We start from the raw sequence: 18243 nt of genomic DNA, 5'->3' as shown, positions 1-18243 counted from the left end.
TTCGACATCACAGAACTTGAGAACTGAACAATATCCATGTTTTAGAGAATGTGTAAACGGTCGGTGGAGAAGCCAGCTACGACCCGGTCCGTTTTGTTCCATGTTTGTGACCTCATGAAAGTCAATACAGCCACATTACCATAACTCTGTTTATACAGGAGCCGACTTGGAATTCTAAGTTGGATGACAAGTAAAAAATATAAAAATCCCCAGTTGGAGCTCGTTTTTTTTTTCAAGGTCCCTGTTGTCTTGAACGCACCGAACTTTGAGTTCCCAGTTGTTTTGAATGCGGCAATTCCCTAACCCAAGTGTGACGATGGTCCTATGTCCTCCGTCACTTAATCTAAAGACATGCTTATATGAATAACCAGACACAGATGATTTACGGTTGATGAGCACATGTATTTATTTATAATAAAGTGGGTTAGCGATGTCCTACTGATTGTTGCTGATCACCAGTAAAAGAAGAAACATGTAAAAGAGTTTGGAGCACCGGCAACTGGTTTTGCGCCAAAACCTATTTTTGTGCATCTCCCCGTAAACTGTTACTTTCTTATCACGTAGGCTATGCAATGATCAGAAGTTACCTATATAATGTGATCATGTTTAGCAATTGAAACGTTAACCTGTTTGGGATAGGGGGCAGCATTTTCACGTTTGGATGAAAAGCGTGCCCAGAGTAAAATGCCTGCTACTCAGTCCCAGTTGCTAATATATGCATATTATTAGTAGATTTGGCTAGAAAACACTAAAGTTTCTAAAACTGTTTGAATGATGTCTGTGAGTATAACAGAACTCATATGGCAGGCGAAACCCTGAAAAAAATCCAACCAGGAAGTGGGAAATCTGAGGTTTGCAGTTTTTCAACTCTTGGCCTATCGAATACACAGTGTCTATGGGGTCAAATTGCACTTCCTAAGGCTTCCACTAGAAGTCAACAGTCTTTAGAACCTTGTTTGATGCTTCTACTGTGAAGGAGGGGGGAATGAGGGCTCTTTGAGTCAGTGGTCTGGCAGAGAGCCACGAGCTGGCCACGCGCGTTCACCGGAGAGTTAGCTTGAGTTCCATTGCATTTCCGAAGACAAAGGAATTCTCCGGTTGGAACATTATTGAAGATTTATGTTAAAAACATCCTAAAGATTGATTCTATCCTCCGTTTGACATGTTTCTACAGACTGTAACGGAACTTGTTGACTTTGTCTGCTCCTAGTGGTCGTGCGTCATGAATTTGGAGTACTGGGCTAAACGTGCGAACAAAAAGGAGGTATTTGGACATAAAGATGAACTTTATCGAACAAATCAAACATTTATTGTGGACCTGGGATTCCTGGGAGTGCATTCTGATGAAGATCATCAAAGGTAAGTGAATATTTATAATGCTATTTCTGACTTCTGTTGACTCCAACATGGTGGATATCTGTTTGGCTTGATTTGTTGTCTGAGCGAGGTACTCAGATTATTGCATGGTTTGCTTTTTCTGTAAAGTTTTTTTGAAATCTGACACAGCGGTTGCATTAAGGAGAAGTATATATTTAATTCTGTGAATAACACTTGTATCTTGTATCAATGTTTATACTGATGTGGCTCTCTGCAAAATCACTGGATGTTTTGGAAGCAAAACATTACTGAACTTAACGCGCCAATGTAAACAGATTTTTGGATATAAAAATGCACTTTATCGAGCAAAACGTACATGTATTGTGTAACATGAAGTCCTATGAGTGTCATCTAATGAAGATCATCAAAGGTTAGTGATTCATTTTATCTATATTTCTGCTTTTTGTGACTCCTCTCTTTGGCTGGAAAAATGGCTGTGTGTGTTTTTGTGACTCGGCTCTGACCTAACATAATCATATGTTGTGCTTTCGCTGTAAAGCCTTTTTGAAATCAGACAGGATGGCTAGATTAACAAGAAGTTTACCTTTCATTTGGTGTATTGCACTTGTTAATGCAAAATATTTTTGAATTTCGCGCGCTGCCTTTTCAGCGGAATATTGTCGAGGGGTGTCGCTAGCGGCATGACACATGCCGGTCAAATGGGGTGCTTTCGATCGCACAGTTAATGAATAGTGCGGTAGTAGCTTATTCCGGTGAGACAAACATGTTTATATCCCAGATGGTATTTATGCTCTAAAGCAGGGTTTCCAAAACTTGGTCCAGGGTTAGGGGAAAGTCAAGAGGCAAAACGAGCCAGCTACTACATTGAACAAAAATAGAAAAGCAACATGTAAAGTGTTGGTCCCATGTTTCATGAGCTGAAATAAAAGATCCCCAAAATTGTCCACAAAAAGCTTATTTCTCTCAAATTTGGTGCACAGATGTGTTTACATCCCTGTTTGTGAGCCTTTCTCCTTTGCTAAGATAATTCATCCACCTGACAGGTGTGGCATATCGAGAAGTTGATTAATAAGCATGATCATTACACAGGTGCAACTTGTGCTGGGGCCCCCAAAAAAGCCACAATAAAATGTGCCGATTTGTCACAATACAATGTCACAGACGTCTCAAGTTTTGAGTGAGCGTGCATTTGGCATGCTGACTGCAGGAATGTCCACAAGAGGTATTGCCAGTGAATTTAATGTTAATTTCTAAAATAAGGGCAGCTTCCCGGAGTGGCCTCTTCACTGTTGACGTTGAGACTGGTGTTTTGCTGGTACTATTTAATGAAGCTGACAGTTGAGGACTTGTGAGGCGTCTGTTTCTCAAACTAGACACTAAAGTACTTGTCCTCTTGCTCAGTTGTGCACCGGGGCCTCCCACTCCTCTTTCTATTCTGGTTAGAGCCAGTTTGCCCTGTTCTGTAATGGGAGTAGTACACAGTATTGAACAAGATCTTTCTTGGCAATTTCTTGCATAGAAAAGCCTTCCTTTCTCAGAACAAGAATAGACTGTTGAGTTTCAGAAGAAAAGTCTTTGTTTCTATCCATTTTGAGCCTTTAACCTATTGAGTGTTGTTTTTGGCTTAAAAACGTACACATTTGAAACTGCCTATTTCTCAGGCCCAGAAACTAGGATATGCATATAATTGTCAGATTAGGATAGAAAACACTCAAAATATTGTTTGTGAGTATAACAGAACTGATATGAAAATCCAACAAAGAAGTGCTGTTTTTCCTGAAAGCTCTCTGTTCCATTGGATGCCTTGCCTCCATTTAAAGGGATATTTTATATGTGTTGCAAAGGATATCCTTTTCCTACGGCTTCCTCAAGGTGTGAAGAGTCTTTAGACATAGTTTCAGGCTTTTATTTTGAAAAATGAGCGAGAAAGAACCCATCGCGTCAGTGGATGGCTGGATGCCAGCAGAGTTTTTCATGCGCAACTTCCTATGGAAGAAGCTACATTCCGGTTGACATATTATCGATTATATATTGTAAAAACAACCTGAGGATTGATTATAAAAAACATTTGACATCTTTCTACGCACGTTACGGATACTATTTGGAATTTTCGTCTGCGCTTGAGCCTGTGGATTTCTGAACATAACGCGCCAAACAAATGGAGGTATTTTGGATATAAAAATAATCTTTATGGAACAAAAGGAACATTTATTGTGTAACTGGGAGTCTCGTGAGTGCAAACATCAGAAGATCATCAAAGGTAAGCGATTTAATGTATTGCTTTTCTGACTTTCGTGACCAATCTACTTGGCTGCTAGCTGTTTGTAATATTTTGTCTACTGAGAGAGATGTTCTTACATAAACACTTGGTATGCTTTCGCCGAAAAGCTTTATTGAAATCGGAAACGCCAGGTGGATTAACAACAAGCTAAACTGTGTTTTGCTATATTGCACTTGTGATTTCATGAAAATTAAATATTTTTAGTAATTTAATTTGGCGCTCTGCAATTCAGCGGATACCTACCTACCTACCTACCTATCTACCTACCTACCTACCTAGTCAAGGGTTTTTCAAGGGTTTTTCTTTTTATGCCTTGTTAAAAATGAATTTGTAGAATTTATTTTCTTCTTAATGTAGGGTTAGTATACAGAAGATAGCCCTATTTGGTGAAATACCAAGCCCATATTATGGCAAGAACAGCTCAACTATGCAAAGAGAAATGATCATCATGATCACTACATTAAGACATGAAACAGTCAACCCGGAAGATGTCAAGAACTTTGAAAGTTTCTTCAAGTACAGTCACAAAAACCATGATGAAACTGGCTCTCATGAGGACCACCACAGGACAGGAAGACCCAGAAGTTACCTCTGCACCTAAGATTGCAGTCCAAATAAATGCTTCACAGAGTTCAAGTAACAGACATCTCAACTGCTCAGAGGAGACTGTGTGAATCAGACCTCATGGTACCATTGCTACAAAGAAAACACTACTAAAAGACACCAATAAGAAGAAGAGACTTGCTTCGGGCAAGAAACACGAGCAATGGACATTAGACCAGTGGTAATCTGTTGTTTGGTCTGATGAGTCCAAATTTGAGATTTTTGGATCCAAACGCAGTGTCTTTGTGCGACACAGAGCACGTGAATGGATGATCTCTGCATGTGTGGTTCCCACCGTGAAGTATGGAGGATGAGATGTGATGGTATGGGGGTACTTTGCTGGTGACACCGTCAGTGATTTATTTAGAATTCAAGGCACACTTAACCAGCATGGCTACCACAGAATTCTGCAGCGATACGTCATCCCATCTGGTTTGCTCTTAGTGGGACGATCATTTGTTTTTCAACAGGACAATGGCCCAAAACACAGTGATGGAGTGCTGCATCAGATGACCTGGCCTCCACATTCACCCGACCTCAACCTAATTGAGATGGGTTTTTGTAATTTAACCTTTATTTAACTAGGCAAGTCAGTTAAGAACAAATTCTTATTCACAATGACGGCCTACCGGGAAACAGTGGGATAACTAAATTGTCAACTCAAGGATTCGATCCAGCAACCTTTCGGTTACAGACCCAACGCTTTAACCACTAGGCTAACTGCCGCTGTTTGGGATGAGTTGGACCGCAGAGTGAAGGAAAAGCAGTCAAGAGTGCAAAGCTGTCATCAAGGCAAAAATCTAAAATCTAAAATATATTTTGATTTGTTGAACAATTTTTTGGTTACTTCATGATCCCATACGTGTTACTTCATAGTTTTGATGTCTTCACTATTAGAAAATAGCACAACAACAAAAAACTGGAATGAGTGAGTCCAAACCTTTGACTGGTACAGTACATTCATACAGTTGAAGTAGGGAAGTTACCCTTAGCTAACATACCCTTAGCTTGGGAGTCATTAAAACTCGTTTTTCAACCACTCTGTTACGGTGAGTGAATGAGGACCCAAAAGCGAACTAACTTAAACAGAGCTTCTTTAATAACCAAACGTAGGTAGGCTCAGATAGACCGGCAGATTCCGACAGGACAGGACAAGGTTACAGCAAACAGGACGATAGTCTGGTTCAGGCATGAAACACAACAAACAAGAATCCGACAAGGACAGGAACAAAAACAGAGAGAGATATAGGGACCTAATCAGAGGGAAAAAGGGAACAGGTGGGAAACGGGGTGACTGGGTAGTTAGGAGGAGACAAGGCACAGCTGGGGAAAAGAGGGGGAGAAAAGGTAACCTAACAACGACCAGCAGAGGGAGACAGGGTGAAGGGAAAGGACAGAAACACACAACATGACAATACATGACAGTACCCCCCCACTCACCGAGCGCCTCCTGGCGCACTCGAGGAGGAAACCTGGCGGCAACGGAGGAAATCCTCGATCAGCGCACGGTCCAGCACGTCCCGAGAGGGAACCCAACTCCTCTCCTCAGGACCGTACCCCTCCCAATCAACGAGGTACTGGTGACCACGGCCCCGAGGACGCATGTCCAAAATCCTGCGGACCCTGTAGATGGGTGCGCCCTCGACAAGGATGGGGGGGGGGGGGGAAGACGAGCGGGGGCGCGAAGAACGGGCTTAATACAGGAGACATGGAAGACCGGGTGGACGCGACGAAGGTATCGCGGAAGAAGAAGTCGAACTGCGACAGGATTAATGATCCGAGAAATACGGAACGGACCAATGAACCGCGGGGTCAACTTGCGAGAAGCCGTCTTAAGGGGAAGGTTCTGAGTGGAGAGCCAAACTCTCTGACCGCGACAATATCTAGGACTCTTAGTTCTACGCTTATTAGCAGCCCTCACAGTCTGCGTCCTATAACGGCAAAGTGCAGACCTGACCCTCTTCCAGGTGCGCTCGCAACGTTGGACAAAAGCCTGAGCGGAGGGGACGCTGGACTCGGCGAACTGAGATGAGAACAGCGGAGGCTGGTACCCGAGGCTACTCTGAAAAGGAGATAGCCCGGTCGCAGACGAAGGAAGCGAGTTGTGGGCGTATTCTGCCCAGGGGAGCTGTTCTGACCAAGACGCAGGGTTGCGAAAAGAAAGACTGCGTAAGATGCGACCAATAGTCTGATTGGCCCGTTCTGCTTGACCGTTAGACTGGGGGTGAAAGCCGGAAGAGAGACTGACGGAAGCCCCAATCAAACGGCAAAACTCCCTCCAAAATTGAGACGTGAATTGCGGACCTCTGTCCGAAACGACGTCTGACGGAAGGCCATGAATTCTGAAAACATTCTCGATGATGATTTGTGCCGTCTCTTTAGCAGAAGGAAGCTTAGCAAGGGGAATGAAATGAGCCGCCTTAGAGAACCTATCGACAACCGTAAGAATAACAGTCTTCCCCGCTGACGAAGGCAGTCCGGTGACAAAATCTAAGGCGATGTGAGACCACGGTCGAGAGGGAATGGGAAGCGGCCTGAGACGGCCGGCAGGAGGGGAGTTACCGGACTTAGTCTGCGCGCAGACCGAACAAGCAGCCACGAAACGACGCGTGTCATGCTCCCGGGTGGGCCACCAAAAACGCTGGCGAATGGAAGCAAGCGTACCCCGAACGCCAGGGTGGCCGGCTAACTTGGCAGAGTGAGCCCACTGAAGAACGGCCAGACGAGTAGGAACGGGAACGAAAAGAAGGTTCCTAGGACAAGCGCGCGGCGACGGAGTGTGAGTGAGCGCTTGCTTTACCTGCCTCTCAATTCCCCAGACAGTCAACCCGACAACACGCCCCTCAGGGAGAATCCCCTCGGGGTCAGTGGAGGCTACTGAAGAACTGAAGAGACGAGATAAAGCATCAGGCTTGGTGTTCTTAGAGCCCGGACGATAAGAAATCACGAACTCGAAACGAGCGAAAAACAGCGCCCAACGCGCCTGACGCGCATTAAGTCGTTTGGCAGAACGGATGTACTCAAGGTTCCTATGGTCAGTCCAAACGACAAAAGGAACGGTCGCCCCCTCCAACCACTGTCGCCATTCGCCTAGGGCTAACCGGATGGCGAGCAGTTCGCGGTTTCCCACATCATAGTTACGTTCCGACGGGGACAGGCGATGAGAAAAATACGCGCATGGGTGGACCTTGTCGTCAGAGAGGGAGCGCTGAGAAAGAATGGCTCCCACGCCCACCTCTGACGCGTCAACCTCGACAACGAACTGTCTAGAGACGTCAGGTGTAACAAGGATAGGAGCGGATGTAAAACGATTCTTGAGGAGATCAAAAGCTCCCTGGGCGGAAACGGACCACTTAAAGCACGTCTTGACAGAAGTAAGGGCTGTGAGAGGAGCTGCCACCTGACCGAAATTACGGATGAAACGACGATAGAAGTTCGCGAAGCCGAGAAAGCGCTGCAGCTCGACGCGTGACTTAGGGGCGGGCCAATCAATGACAGCTTGAACCTTAGCGGGATCCATCTTAATGCCTTCAGCGGAAATAACAGAACCGAGAAATGTGACGGAGGAGGCATGAAAAGTGCACTTCTCAGCCTTCACAAAAAGACAATTCTCTAAAAGGCGCTGGAGGACACGTCGAACGTGCTGAAGATGAATCTGGAGTGACGGTGAAAAAATCAGGATATCGTCAAGGTAAACGAAAACAAAGATGTTCAGCATGTCTCTCAGGACATCATTGACTAATGCCTGAAAGACAGCTGGAGCGTTAGCGAGGCCGAAAGGAAGAACCCGGTATTCAAAGTGCCCTAACGGAGTGTTAAACGCCGTCTTCCACTCGTCCCCCTCCCTGATGCGCACGAGATGGTAAGCGTTACGAAGGTCCAACTTAGTGAAAAACCTGGCTCCCTGCAGGATCTCGAAGGCTGAGGACATAAGAGGAAGCGGATAACGATTCTTAACTGTTATGTCATTCAGCCCTCGATAATCTATGCAGGGGCGCAGAGACCCGTCCTTCTTCTTGACAAAAAAAACCCCCGCTCCGGCGGGAGAGGAGGAGGGGACTATGGTACCGGCGTCAAGAGCTACAGACAAATAATCCTCGAGAGCCTTACGTTCGGGAGCCGACAGAGAGTATAGTCTACCCCGGGGGGGAGTGGTTCCCGGAAGGAGATCAATACTACAATCATACGACCGGTGTGGAGGAAGAGAGGTGGCCCTGGACCGACTGAACACCGTGCGCAGATCGTGATATTCCTCCGGCACCCCTGTCAAATCACCAGGCTCCTCCTGTGAAGAAGAGACAGAGGAAACAGGAGGGATAGCAGACATTAAACATTTCACATGACAAGAGACGTTCCAGGAGAGGATAGAATTACTAGACCAATTAATGGAAGGATTATGACAAACTAGCCAGGGATGGCCCAAAACAACAGGTGTAAAAGGTGAACGAAAAATCAAAAAATAAATGGTTTCGCTATGATTACCAGAAACAGTGAGGGTTAAAGGTAGCGTCTCACGCTGAATCCTGGGGAGAGGACTACCATCCAGGGCGAACAAGGCCGTGGACTCCCTTAACTGTCTGAGAGGAATGTCATGTTCCCGAGCCCAGGTCTCGTCCATAAAACAGCCCTCGGCCCCAGAGTCTATTAAGGCACTGCAGGAAGCTGACGAACCGGTCCAGCGTAGATGGACCGACAAGGTAGTGCAGGATCTTGAAGGAGAGACAGGAGTAGTAGCGCTCACCAGTAGCCCTCCGCTTACTGATGAGCTCTGGCTTTTACTGGACATGAAGTGACAAAATGGCCAGCAGAACCGCAATAGAGACAGAGGCGGTTGGTGATTCTCCGTTCCCTCTCCTTAGTCGAGATGCGGATACCTCCCAGCTGCATAGGCTCAGCTCCCGAGCCGGCAGAGGAAGATGGTAGTGATGCGGAGAGGGGGGCAACGGAGAACGCGAGCTCCTTTCCACGAGCTCGGTGACGAAGATCAACCCGTCGCTCAATGCGAATAGCGAGTTCAATCAAGGAATCCACGCTGGAAGGAACCTCCCGGGAGAGAATCTCATCCTTTACCTCTGCGCGGAGACCCTCCAGAAGACGAGAGAGCAAAGCCGGCTCGTTCCAGCCACTGGAGGCAGCAAGAGTGCGAAACTCAATAGAGTAGTCAGTTATGGATCGATTGCCTTGACATAGGGAAGACAGGGCCCTGGAAGCCTCCTCCCCAAAAACAGATCGATCAAAAACCCGTATCATCTCCTCCTTAAAGTCCTGATACTGGTTAGTACACTCAGCCCTTGCCTCCCAGATTGCCGTGCCCCACTCACGAGCCCGTCCAGTAAGGAGAGATATGACGTAGGCGACACGAGCAGTGCTCCTGGCGTAAGTGTTGGGCTGGAGAGAAAACACAATATCACACTGGGTGAGGAACGAGCGGCATTCAGTGGGCTCCCCAGAGTAACACGGCGGGTTATTGATTCTGGGCTCCGGAGATTCGAAAGCCCTGGAAGTGGCCGGTGGATCGAGGCGGAGATGGTGAACCTGTTCTGTGAGGTTGGAGACTTGGGTGGCCAGGGTCTCAACGGCATGTCGAGCAGCAGACAATTCCTGCTCGTGTCTGCCTAGCATCGCTCCCTGGATCTCGACGGCTGAGTGGAGAGGATCCGAAGTCGCTGGGTCCATTCTTGGTCGGATTCTTCTGTTACGGTGAGTGAATGAGGACCCAAAAGCGAACTAACTTAAACAGAGCTTCTTTAATAACCAAACGTAGGTAGGCTCAGATAGACCGGCAGATTCCGACAGGACAGGACAAGGTTACAGCAAACAGGACGATAGTCTGGTTCAGGCATGAAACACAACAAACAAGAATCCGACAAGGACAGGAACAAAAACAGAGAGAGATATAGGGACCTAATCAGAGGGAAAAAGGGAACAGGTGGGAAACGGGGTGACTGGGTAGTTAGGAGGAGACAAGGCACAGCTAGGGAAAAGAGGGGGAGAAATGGTAACCTAACAACGACCAGCAGAGGGAGACAGGGTGAAGGGAAAGGACAGAAACACACAACATGACAATACATGACACACTCCACGCTTGTTAACAAACTATAGTTTTGGCAAGTCGGTTAGGACATCTACTTTGTGCATGACACAAGTCAGTCATTTTTACAACAATTGTTCACAGACAGTTTATTTCAATGTATCAAAATTCTAGTGGGTCAGAAGTTTGCATACACTAAGTTGTGTCTTTAAACAGCTTGGAAAATTCCAGAAAATTGTGTCATGGCATTAGAAGCTTCTGATAGGCTAATTGACATAATTTGAGTCAATTGGAGGTGTACCTGTGGATGTATTTCAAGGTCTACCTTCAAACTCAGTGCCTCTTTGCTTGACATCATGGGAAAATCAAAAGAAATCAGCCAAGACCTCAGAAAATAATTGTAGACCTCCACAAGACCTCCACCATCCTTGGGAGCAATTTCCAAATGCCTGAAGGTACCACGTTCATCTGTACAAACAATAGTACGCAAGTATAAAAACCATGGGACCACACAGCCGTCATACCGCTCAGGAAGAAGACGTGCTCTGTCTGCTAGAGATGAACGTACTCCAGTGCAAAAAGTGCAAATCAATCCCAGAGCAACAGCAAAGGACCTTGTGAAGATGCTGGAGGAAACGGGTACAAAAGTATCTATATCCACAGTCAAACGAGTCCTATAATCAAAATAACCTGAAAGGCCGCTCAGCAAGGAAGAAGCCACTGCTCCAAAACCGCCATAAAAATAGCCAGACTACGGTTTGCAACTGCACATGGGTACAAATATCGTACTGAAGATACAAAAATAGAACTGTTTGGACAAAATGACCATCGTTATGTTTGGAGGAAAATGGTGGAGGCTTGCAAGCCGAAGTACACCATCCCAACCGTGAAGCACGGAGGTGGCAGCATCATGTTAAGGCGGGTGTTTGCTGCAGGAGGGACTGGTGCACTTCACAAAATAGATGGCTTCATAAGGAAGGACTATTATGTGGATATATTGAAGCAACATCTCAAGATATTAGTCAGGAAGTTAAAGCTTGGTCGCAAATGGGTCTTCCAAACGGACAATGACCCCAAGCATACTTCCAAAGTTGTGGCAAAATGGCTTAAGGACAACAAAGTCAAGGTTTTGGAGTGGCCATCCCAAAGCCCTAACCTCTATCCTACAGAAAATATGGGGGCAAAACTGAAAAAGCATGTGCGAGCAAAAAGGCCTTACAGACCTGACTCAGTTACACCAGCTCTGTCAGGAGGAATGGGCCAAAATTCACCCAACTTATTGTGGGAAGATTGTGGAAGGCTACCCAAAATGTTTGACCCAAGTTAAACTATTTTAAAGGCAATGCTAACAAATACTAATTGAGTGTATGTAAACTTCTGACCCACTGGGAATGTGATGAAAAAATAAATAAATCATTCTCTCTACTATTATTCTGACATTTCACATTCTTAAAATAAAGTGGTGATCCTAACTGACCTAAGACAGGCAATTCTTGCTAGGACTAAATGTCAAGAATTGTGAAAAACTGAGTTTAAATGTATTTGGCTAAGGTGTATGTAAACTTCCAACTTCAACTGTATACAGTGCATTTGGAAAGTATTCAGACCCTTTACTCAGTACTTTTTTGAAGCACCTTTGGCAGCGATTACAGCCTCGAGTTTTCTTGGATATGACGCTACAAGCTTGAAGCACCTACACAGGTATTTCCAGGTCTCACCAGAGATGTTCGATCTGGTTCAAGTACAGGCTCTGGATGGACCACTCAAGGACATGTCCTGTAGGAAGGTGAACCTTTGCCCCAGTCTGAGGGCCTGAGCACTCTGGAGCAGGATTTCATTAAGGATCTCTGATCTTTGCTTTGTTCATCTTTTCCTCGATCTTGACTAGTCTCCCAGTCCCTGCCGCAGAAAAACATCCCCACAGCATGATGCTGCCACCACCATGCTTAACCGTAGGGAGGGTGCCAGGTTTCCCCCAGATGTGACACTTTAAAGTCAGGTCAAAAAGTTCAATCTTGGTTTCATCAAACTAGAAAATCTTGTTTCTCATGGTCTGAGAGTCTTAGGTGCCTTTAGGCAAACTCCAAGCTGGCTGTCATGTGCCTTTTACGGAGTGGCTTCCGTCTGGCCACTACCATAATGGCCTGATTGGTGGAGTGCTGAAGAAATGGTTGTCCTTCTGGAAGGTTCTCCCATCTCCACAGAGGAACTCTGGAGCTCTGTCAGTGACCATCAGGTTCTTGGGGACCTCAATGCTGCAGAATGTTTTTGGTAACCTTCCCCAGATCTGTGCCTTGACACAATCCTGTCTCTGAGCTTTACAGACAATTCCTTCGACCTCATGGCTAGGTTTTTGCTCTGACATGTACTGTCAACTGTGGGATCTTATATAGAAAGGTGTGTGCTTTTTCAAATCATGTCCAATCAATTGAATTTACCACAGGTGGATTCCAAGTTATAGAAACATTAAGGATGATCAATGGAAACAGGATGCACATGAGCTCAATTTCGAGTCGCGTAGCAAAGGGTCTGAATACGTATGTAAATAAGGTATATCTGTTTATTTTGAATACATCTGCAAAACATTTTTTTCCTTCTTTTTTTTCGCTTTGTCATTATGGGTCATTATGGGTGTAGACTGCTGAGATTTGCTGTTTTTTTTAATATACATTTTACAATAAGGCTGTTATGTAACAAGATGTGGAAAAAGTAAATGGGTATGAATACTTTCCGAAGGCACTGTACACACACACTGTTCTGTACTCAAGTCATCAGATGTTAATCAAAGAAAGATACTGACAGGGATAGCTACGGCAATCCTTGGATTCAGGAGGCCGGATTATTAAGGGAATAGGGTGACATCACCCTTACTGTCATTTTAATACATCAATGGTAACATGATATTCCCTTACTTAATTTAAATAAGTACTGCCTTTTAACCAACATTGGAAAAGGTGTCTTTGCGGAGGGGCGTGGTTTATATAGCTAGATAGCTACTCGACTATAGGGTTCCAGCAATTATAAAAGTTTACGCTATTCATCTATGGCAAAGACACATATGTCTCCCCTTTCATCCATGTCCATGTAGTTACTGGCTAGCTAGGTCTTCAGCCAGCATGGAACAAAGGGGGGGTTCATTCAAAACTGCTGCTATGAACCGCATCACAAGAGCCAAACGGGAGATGTATAAAAAAAAAATACATAATTGATGTAATTTCCATGTTGCTGGACTTGCTTTGTGTATCACCAAATTTGCTTGAGATGATTATACTGAAACACTGCTCAATGCATCCAAGTTTCTCGACATGAGTTTCAAAGAACTGTCAAAGAACTGTGAGCCAACGAATATAAGTTCCCCGCTCACTCAGCCGGTCTTTTCATACTTCCTGGTAGTTAGTCATGGGAGAAAAAAAATACTTTCTCAATTATTTAGCATTGCTATCCCCCAAAAATATGATGGGTTATATTTTAGTCACTCAAATGGCTATTTTACATGGGAATTAGATTTAAAGGTCCCGAACGGTCAAACAAATAAAAATCAGCAATTACAGGTGCTTGGGACGGTCGCACCCGAGGCCCTCAAGCTAGCTCCCCTTCTGCAGGGGATACAATCATTTTGACCCTTAGATGTTTTTGTATTTATTTGTTATTACTTGTTCAACAAAATCTTTCTCTGAGCAATTGCATAAGTATAAAATAATATACAAATAAAGTATACAATTGCATACAAATACAGTATTTGTATTTATTTTCTAGTCTTTTTTGCACTTGTTTATCAATGGATCCAAAAATTCCAGACCCCACAGTATATAAAAAAATGAATAGGTTTAGGCTATATAAGGCCCATGCATCCGACAGAGAGAAACAATATTTATGATTCGACATTTTGCGCTGCTTTGGTGGAATTCTCTGCCCCGTTACCCTACATTCCTCTCTTGCATTCCGTATACAACATATTTATTGAAATAGGTTATAGCAAATAGGAAAAAGCTAATTACTCAGAATGTCACTTGTGTGCTGCCCTGCTGTGCGAGATTTTGTTCTTTACTGCGGGGCGGCAGGGTAGCCTAGTGCATTGGACTAGTAACCGAAAGGTTGCAAGTTCAAATCCCAGAGCTGACAAGGTACAAAATCTGTCGTTCTGCCCCTGAACAGGCAGAACAGACAGGCACTGTTCCTAGGCCGTCATTGAAAATAAGAATTTGTTCTTAACTGACTTGCCTAGTAAAATAAAGGAAAAATAAATAAAATAAAAAGTTAATAGGCTATCATATCTGTCATATCATTCACCATGAACAATGGCTCTCAATCATCGTCAATAGATGATACTATCGTAATATCACCCAACCCAATCCAAAACAATTTACCCTAGTATGTACACTGTACAGTACACTTAAACTAAGGAATCATTTTGCAATGTAACAGTGTGTAGCCTACTCAAACAGACTATACTCTCTAAGATGTATTTTTAGGCTGTATGTATTATTCAAGGCCTCTGTCCCAGCCCTGGAGAGGAATAAAATAGTTGTTACTCTTGGGCAGGGATAAAAACATGGCATCCCTCTACTTACACACCACTAAACCTGTATCCTGTCCACAATACCCACACACAAAGCCATACAACTGTAAAACAGCCATACAGCCAGGACTCAAGACAGACAAGGGACATAGAATCCAATCCCCAACCGGTCAAAGGACAAGGCAATAATCGACTGTGTGGGCAAAACGTGGACCTGTAAAAAATTTTAAAAAAAATAATGATCTGACAAGATTGGATAGGTGAAAGCATGGGTTGCATCATATATCAATCCATCCATGTCAGATCAGATATTGCTTCAAGGAACGGAGGTAATAAAGGTGTCAAACAGGAAACAAGTAATGACAACAACCAGAGCTCAGAACTCACATGTAAGCAGACGTCAAACCCATGCTTCTTTAGCCTGATCCCAGATCCAATTGGGCTGTCTTGACTGGACCATGAGTGACAAGGAATTGGCAAGACAGCACAAACAGATCTGGGATCAGACCATTGCTTTGTAGTCAGAAGGTAAACCGTGGGAGACATACTTTAGAATGAGAAAACCACATGAATGTACAGCATGACAATGGAATCCCTCATCACTCTAGTTATGCAGGGAAAAGAGGAGGGAGTTGGCGGTTGGGGGTCAATGGAAACCAAATAGCAAATGAAAATCAATTATTACATACGGAGGACCTCCACGCACAAAAGCTGCGTCCATCGGGAAAAGGTTCAACCTCTGTCACCTCCTAAAAGAGTAACACCAGAAGACTGAGAAAGGGCTGAGAAACTGAGAAAGAGGAGACAATTGATTACAATTGGAGATAGTTGAACACACACACACACACACACAAGAGAGCATGACCATGGCACAGAGCCATATGAAGCTAAAAATAAACATGTTTTGCCCCCATCTTTCAGCGGACTCACCAGATGCCACACATAGTGGAATCTGCTGAAGATCTTCATCTTCATGTCTGTGACAGCAGGTCAGTGTGTTTGTCGGTGTCCCAGTCACCTTGACAATGGCTAGCTAGCAGTAGCTACCTCTGCTGTCCTCCCGCAGCATCTCAAGTGACAGCCCTGTCATACTCGGACTAGCACCCTCTCTCCAAAACAAGCCTCCCCATTACCCTGTGTGTGCGTGTCGGTCCGTTCCTCATCAACACTCGTCACTGCTGCTGGCTGAGTTTGGCACCTCCCCCTTCCGCTGAGGCTGCAGCGGCATGCAAACTCATTGGGATGCGAATGTGTGTGTGTGTAGGTCAATGCTGGCTGGCGCAATGGGTTTAGAATAACAAACCGTACCCCGTGCAGATTAGCTCCAGCATGAAACATTTATACAGCCTCTATTTGAAAGCCATGTACTCTACTTCTCCCAGTGTGTGTATGTATGTAGACTCATGTTCTCCTGCAGCATGCACAAACCACAAAACCAAAATGAACCCTTTCCAGTTCACAATCCACTGCCTTCTCCTCTGAGAAGCAGAAAAGCTAATACTTTGAGCAAAACTTAGAACCCCCCTCCGTCCAATGGGGACAATCTGTAACACGATGGAGCCCTCTAGAAATGTATTAATAATTCACACAGGTAGAAATAAGGCATACTAAGCACACTCTAAAAAACGCAGTCATGAGGAAATGAAATGCACATGAGTCTAGGTGAATATTTCAATTGAGCAATTAGCTTGTATGTTATAGATTCAGCCTATCCCAGCTAGCACAACACATTTTCGTAATGTTCTGCAACGTTGCAATTAGACCGATATCAAACTTGCCTCTCACATTCCCTTTGCAGTAAGGCATAAAGACTAGACTGTCGCAATATGCTGTATCATAAACACATTAAGTGAATGAATGACTGGTATATAACACAACCGCCATGCATGGAATTCAACAGACACGAGCAAACCTGTGACGAGGACTGAGTGGTCTTAACCCGGTCACGTCATGTATGTGTCAATAATATATCATGATTACTTCAGACTATCAACATGCAGAAAGAACAGAAAAAGCACAGAAATACACAGAGGAAAAAGGCTTACCTGCAGAGCAGCCTGGGGAACAGTGGAGAGAGGTGGAAGAAAAAGAGGAGAGGTTAGAACTGCTGATACATAGTGGCAGAAAGAGAAAGAGAGAGGGAGGGAGCGAGACAACATAAAAATAGCATCTAGTAAAGGGGAGGGGGTTGGACAGGGAGGGCGCTGGGATGCAAGACGCACAAGGATGAGCGTAAATTTGCATGGGCTGCGAATGAGAGGGCTCCTGGCTGGAAGTGCTGCTCATGCTGGAGAGCAAGCTGCTGCTTGCCATGTTCCGCTCACACACACAGACAGACATGCACACACTCTCACACAGACACAAAAAAAGGGAGCTGGAAAAAGATTTACATACAGACACAGACTGACAGACATACTAAGAGGCCAGACAGGCATACATACACAGACAACAAATACCAACAAACTCACTCATGTACAAAAACAGGTTCCAGTGAAACTTATCCATTGCGTTTCCTTTTTTTAAATTTGAGATATATGCATTCGAAATGTATTCAGACGCCTTGACGTTATCTACATTTTGTTACGTTACAGACTTTTTCTAAAATCGATTTAATAATTATTTTTCTCAGCAATCTATACACAATACCCCATAATGACAAGCCGAAAACTGTTTTTTTAGAAATGTTTGCAAATGTATAAAAAAATAATAATAAATGAAATACCTTATTTACATAAGTATCAAATCAAATCAAATTTTATTTGTCACATACACATGGTTAGCAGATGTTAATGCGAGTGTAGCGAAATGCTTGTGCTTCTAGTTCCGACAATGCAGTAATAACCAACAAGTAATCTAGCTAACAATTCCAAAACTACTACCTTATAGACACAAGTGTAAGGGGATAAAGAATATGTACATAAAGATATATGAATGAGTGATGGTACAGAGCGGCATAGGCAAGATACAGTAGATGGTATTGAGTGCAGTATATACATATGAGATGAGTATGTAAACAAAGTGGCATAGTTAAAGTGGCTAGTGATACATGTATTACATAAAGATGCAGTAGATGATATAGAGTACAGTATATACATATACATATGAGATGAATAATGTAGGGTATGTAAACATTATATTAGGTAGCATTGTTTAAAGTGGCTAGTGATATATTTTACATCATTTCCCATCAATTCCCATTATTAAAGTGGCTGGAGTTGAGTCAGTATGTTGGCAGCAGCCACTCAATGTTAGTGGTGGCTGTTTAACAGTCTGATGGCCTTGAGATAGAAGCTGTTGCAAAGGGTATCAGACCCTTTGCAAAGCTCAGGTGCATTCTTTTTCCATTGATCACCCTTGAGAATTTTCTACAACGGTCTACACGGTCTCTATAAGGTCCCACAGTTGACAGTGCATGTCAGAGCAAAAACCAAGCCATGAGGTGGAAGGAATAGTCCGTAGAGCACAGAGAAG

General features: G+C 44.2%; 1 protein-coding gene across 1 annotated transcript in view; it reads right to left on the bottom strand.

The window, feature by feature from the left end:
• The window catches only part of LOC110522961 (arf-GAP with coiled-coil, ANK repeat and PH domain-containing protein 2), a 123337-nt gene that overhangs the window by 18453 nt on the left and 86641 nt on the right, over positions 1-18243 (bottom strand). Inside the window, 2 exon segments of the mRNA XM_090235144.1 lie at positions 15462-15521; positions 16818-16829. Of these exon segments, the coding sequence (XP_090091270.1) occupies positions 15462-15521; positions 16818-16829 (72 nt within the window).

This window comes from Oncorhynchus mykiss, chromosome 5 (genome assembly GCF_057628025.1).
Source record: "Oncorhynchus mykiss isolate SJ-2025 chromosome 5, ASM5762802v1, whole genome shotgun sequence".
Classification (NCBI taxonomy): domain Eukaryota; kingdom Metazoa; phylum Chordata; class Actinopteri; order Salmoniformes; family Salmonidae; genus Oncorhynchus; species Oncorhynchus mykiss.
This window is presented reverse-complemented; position numbering and strand designations above follow the sequence as displayed.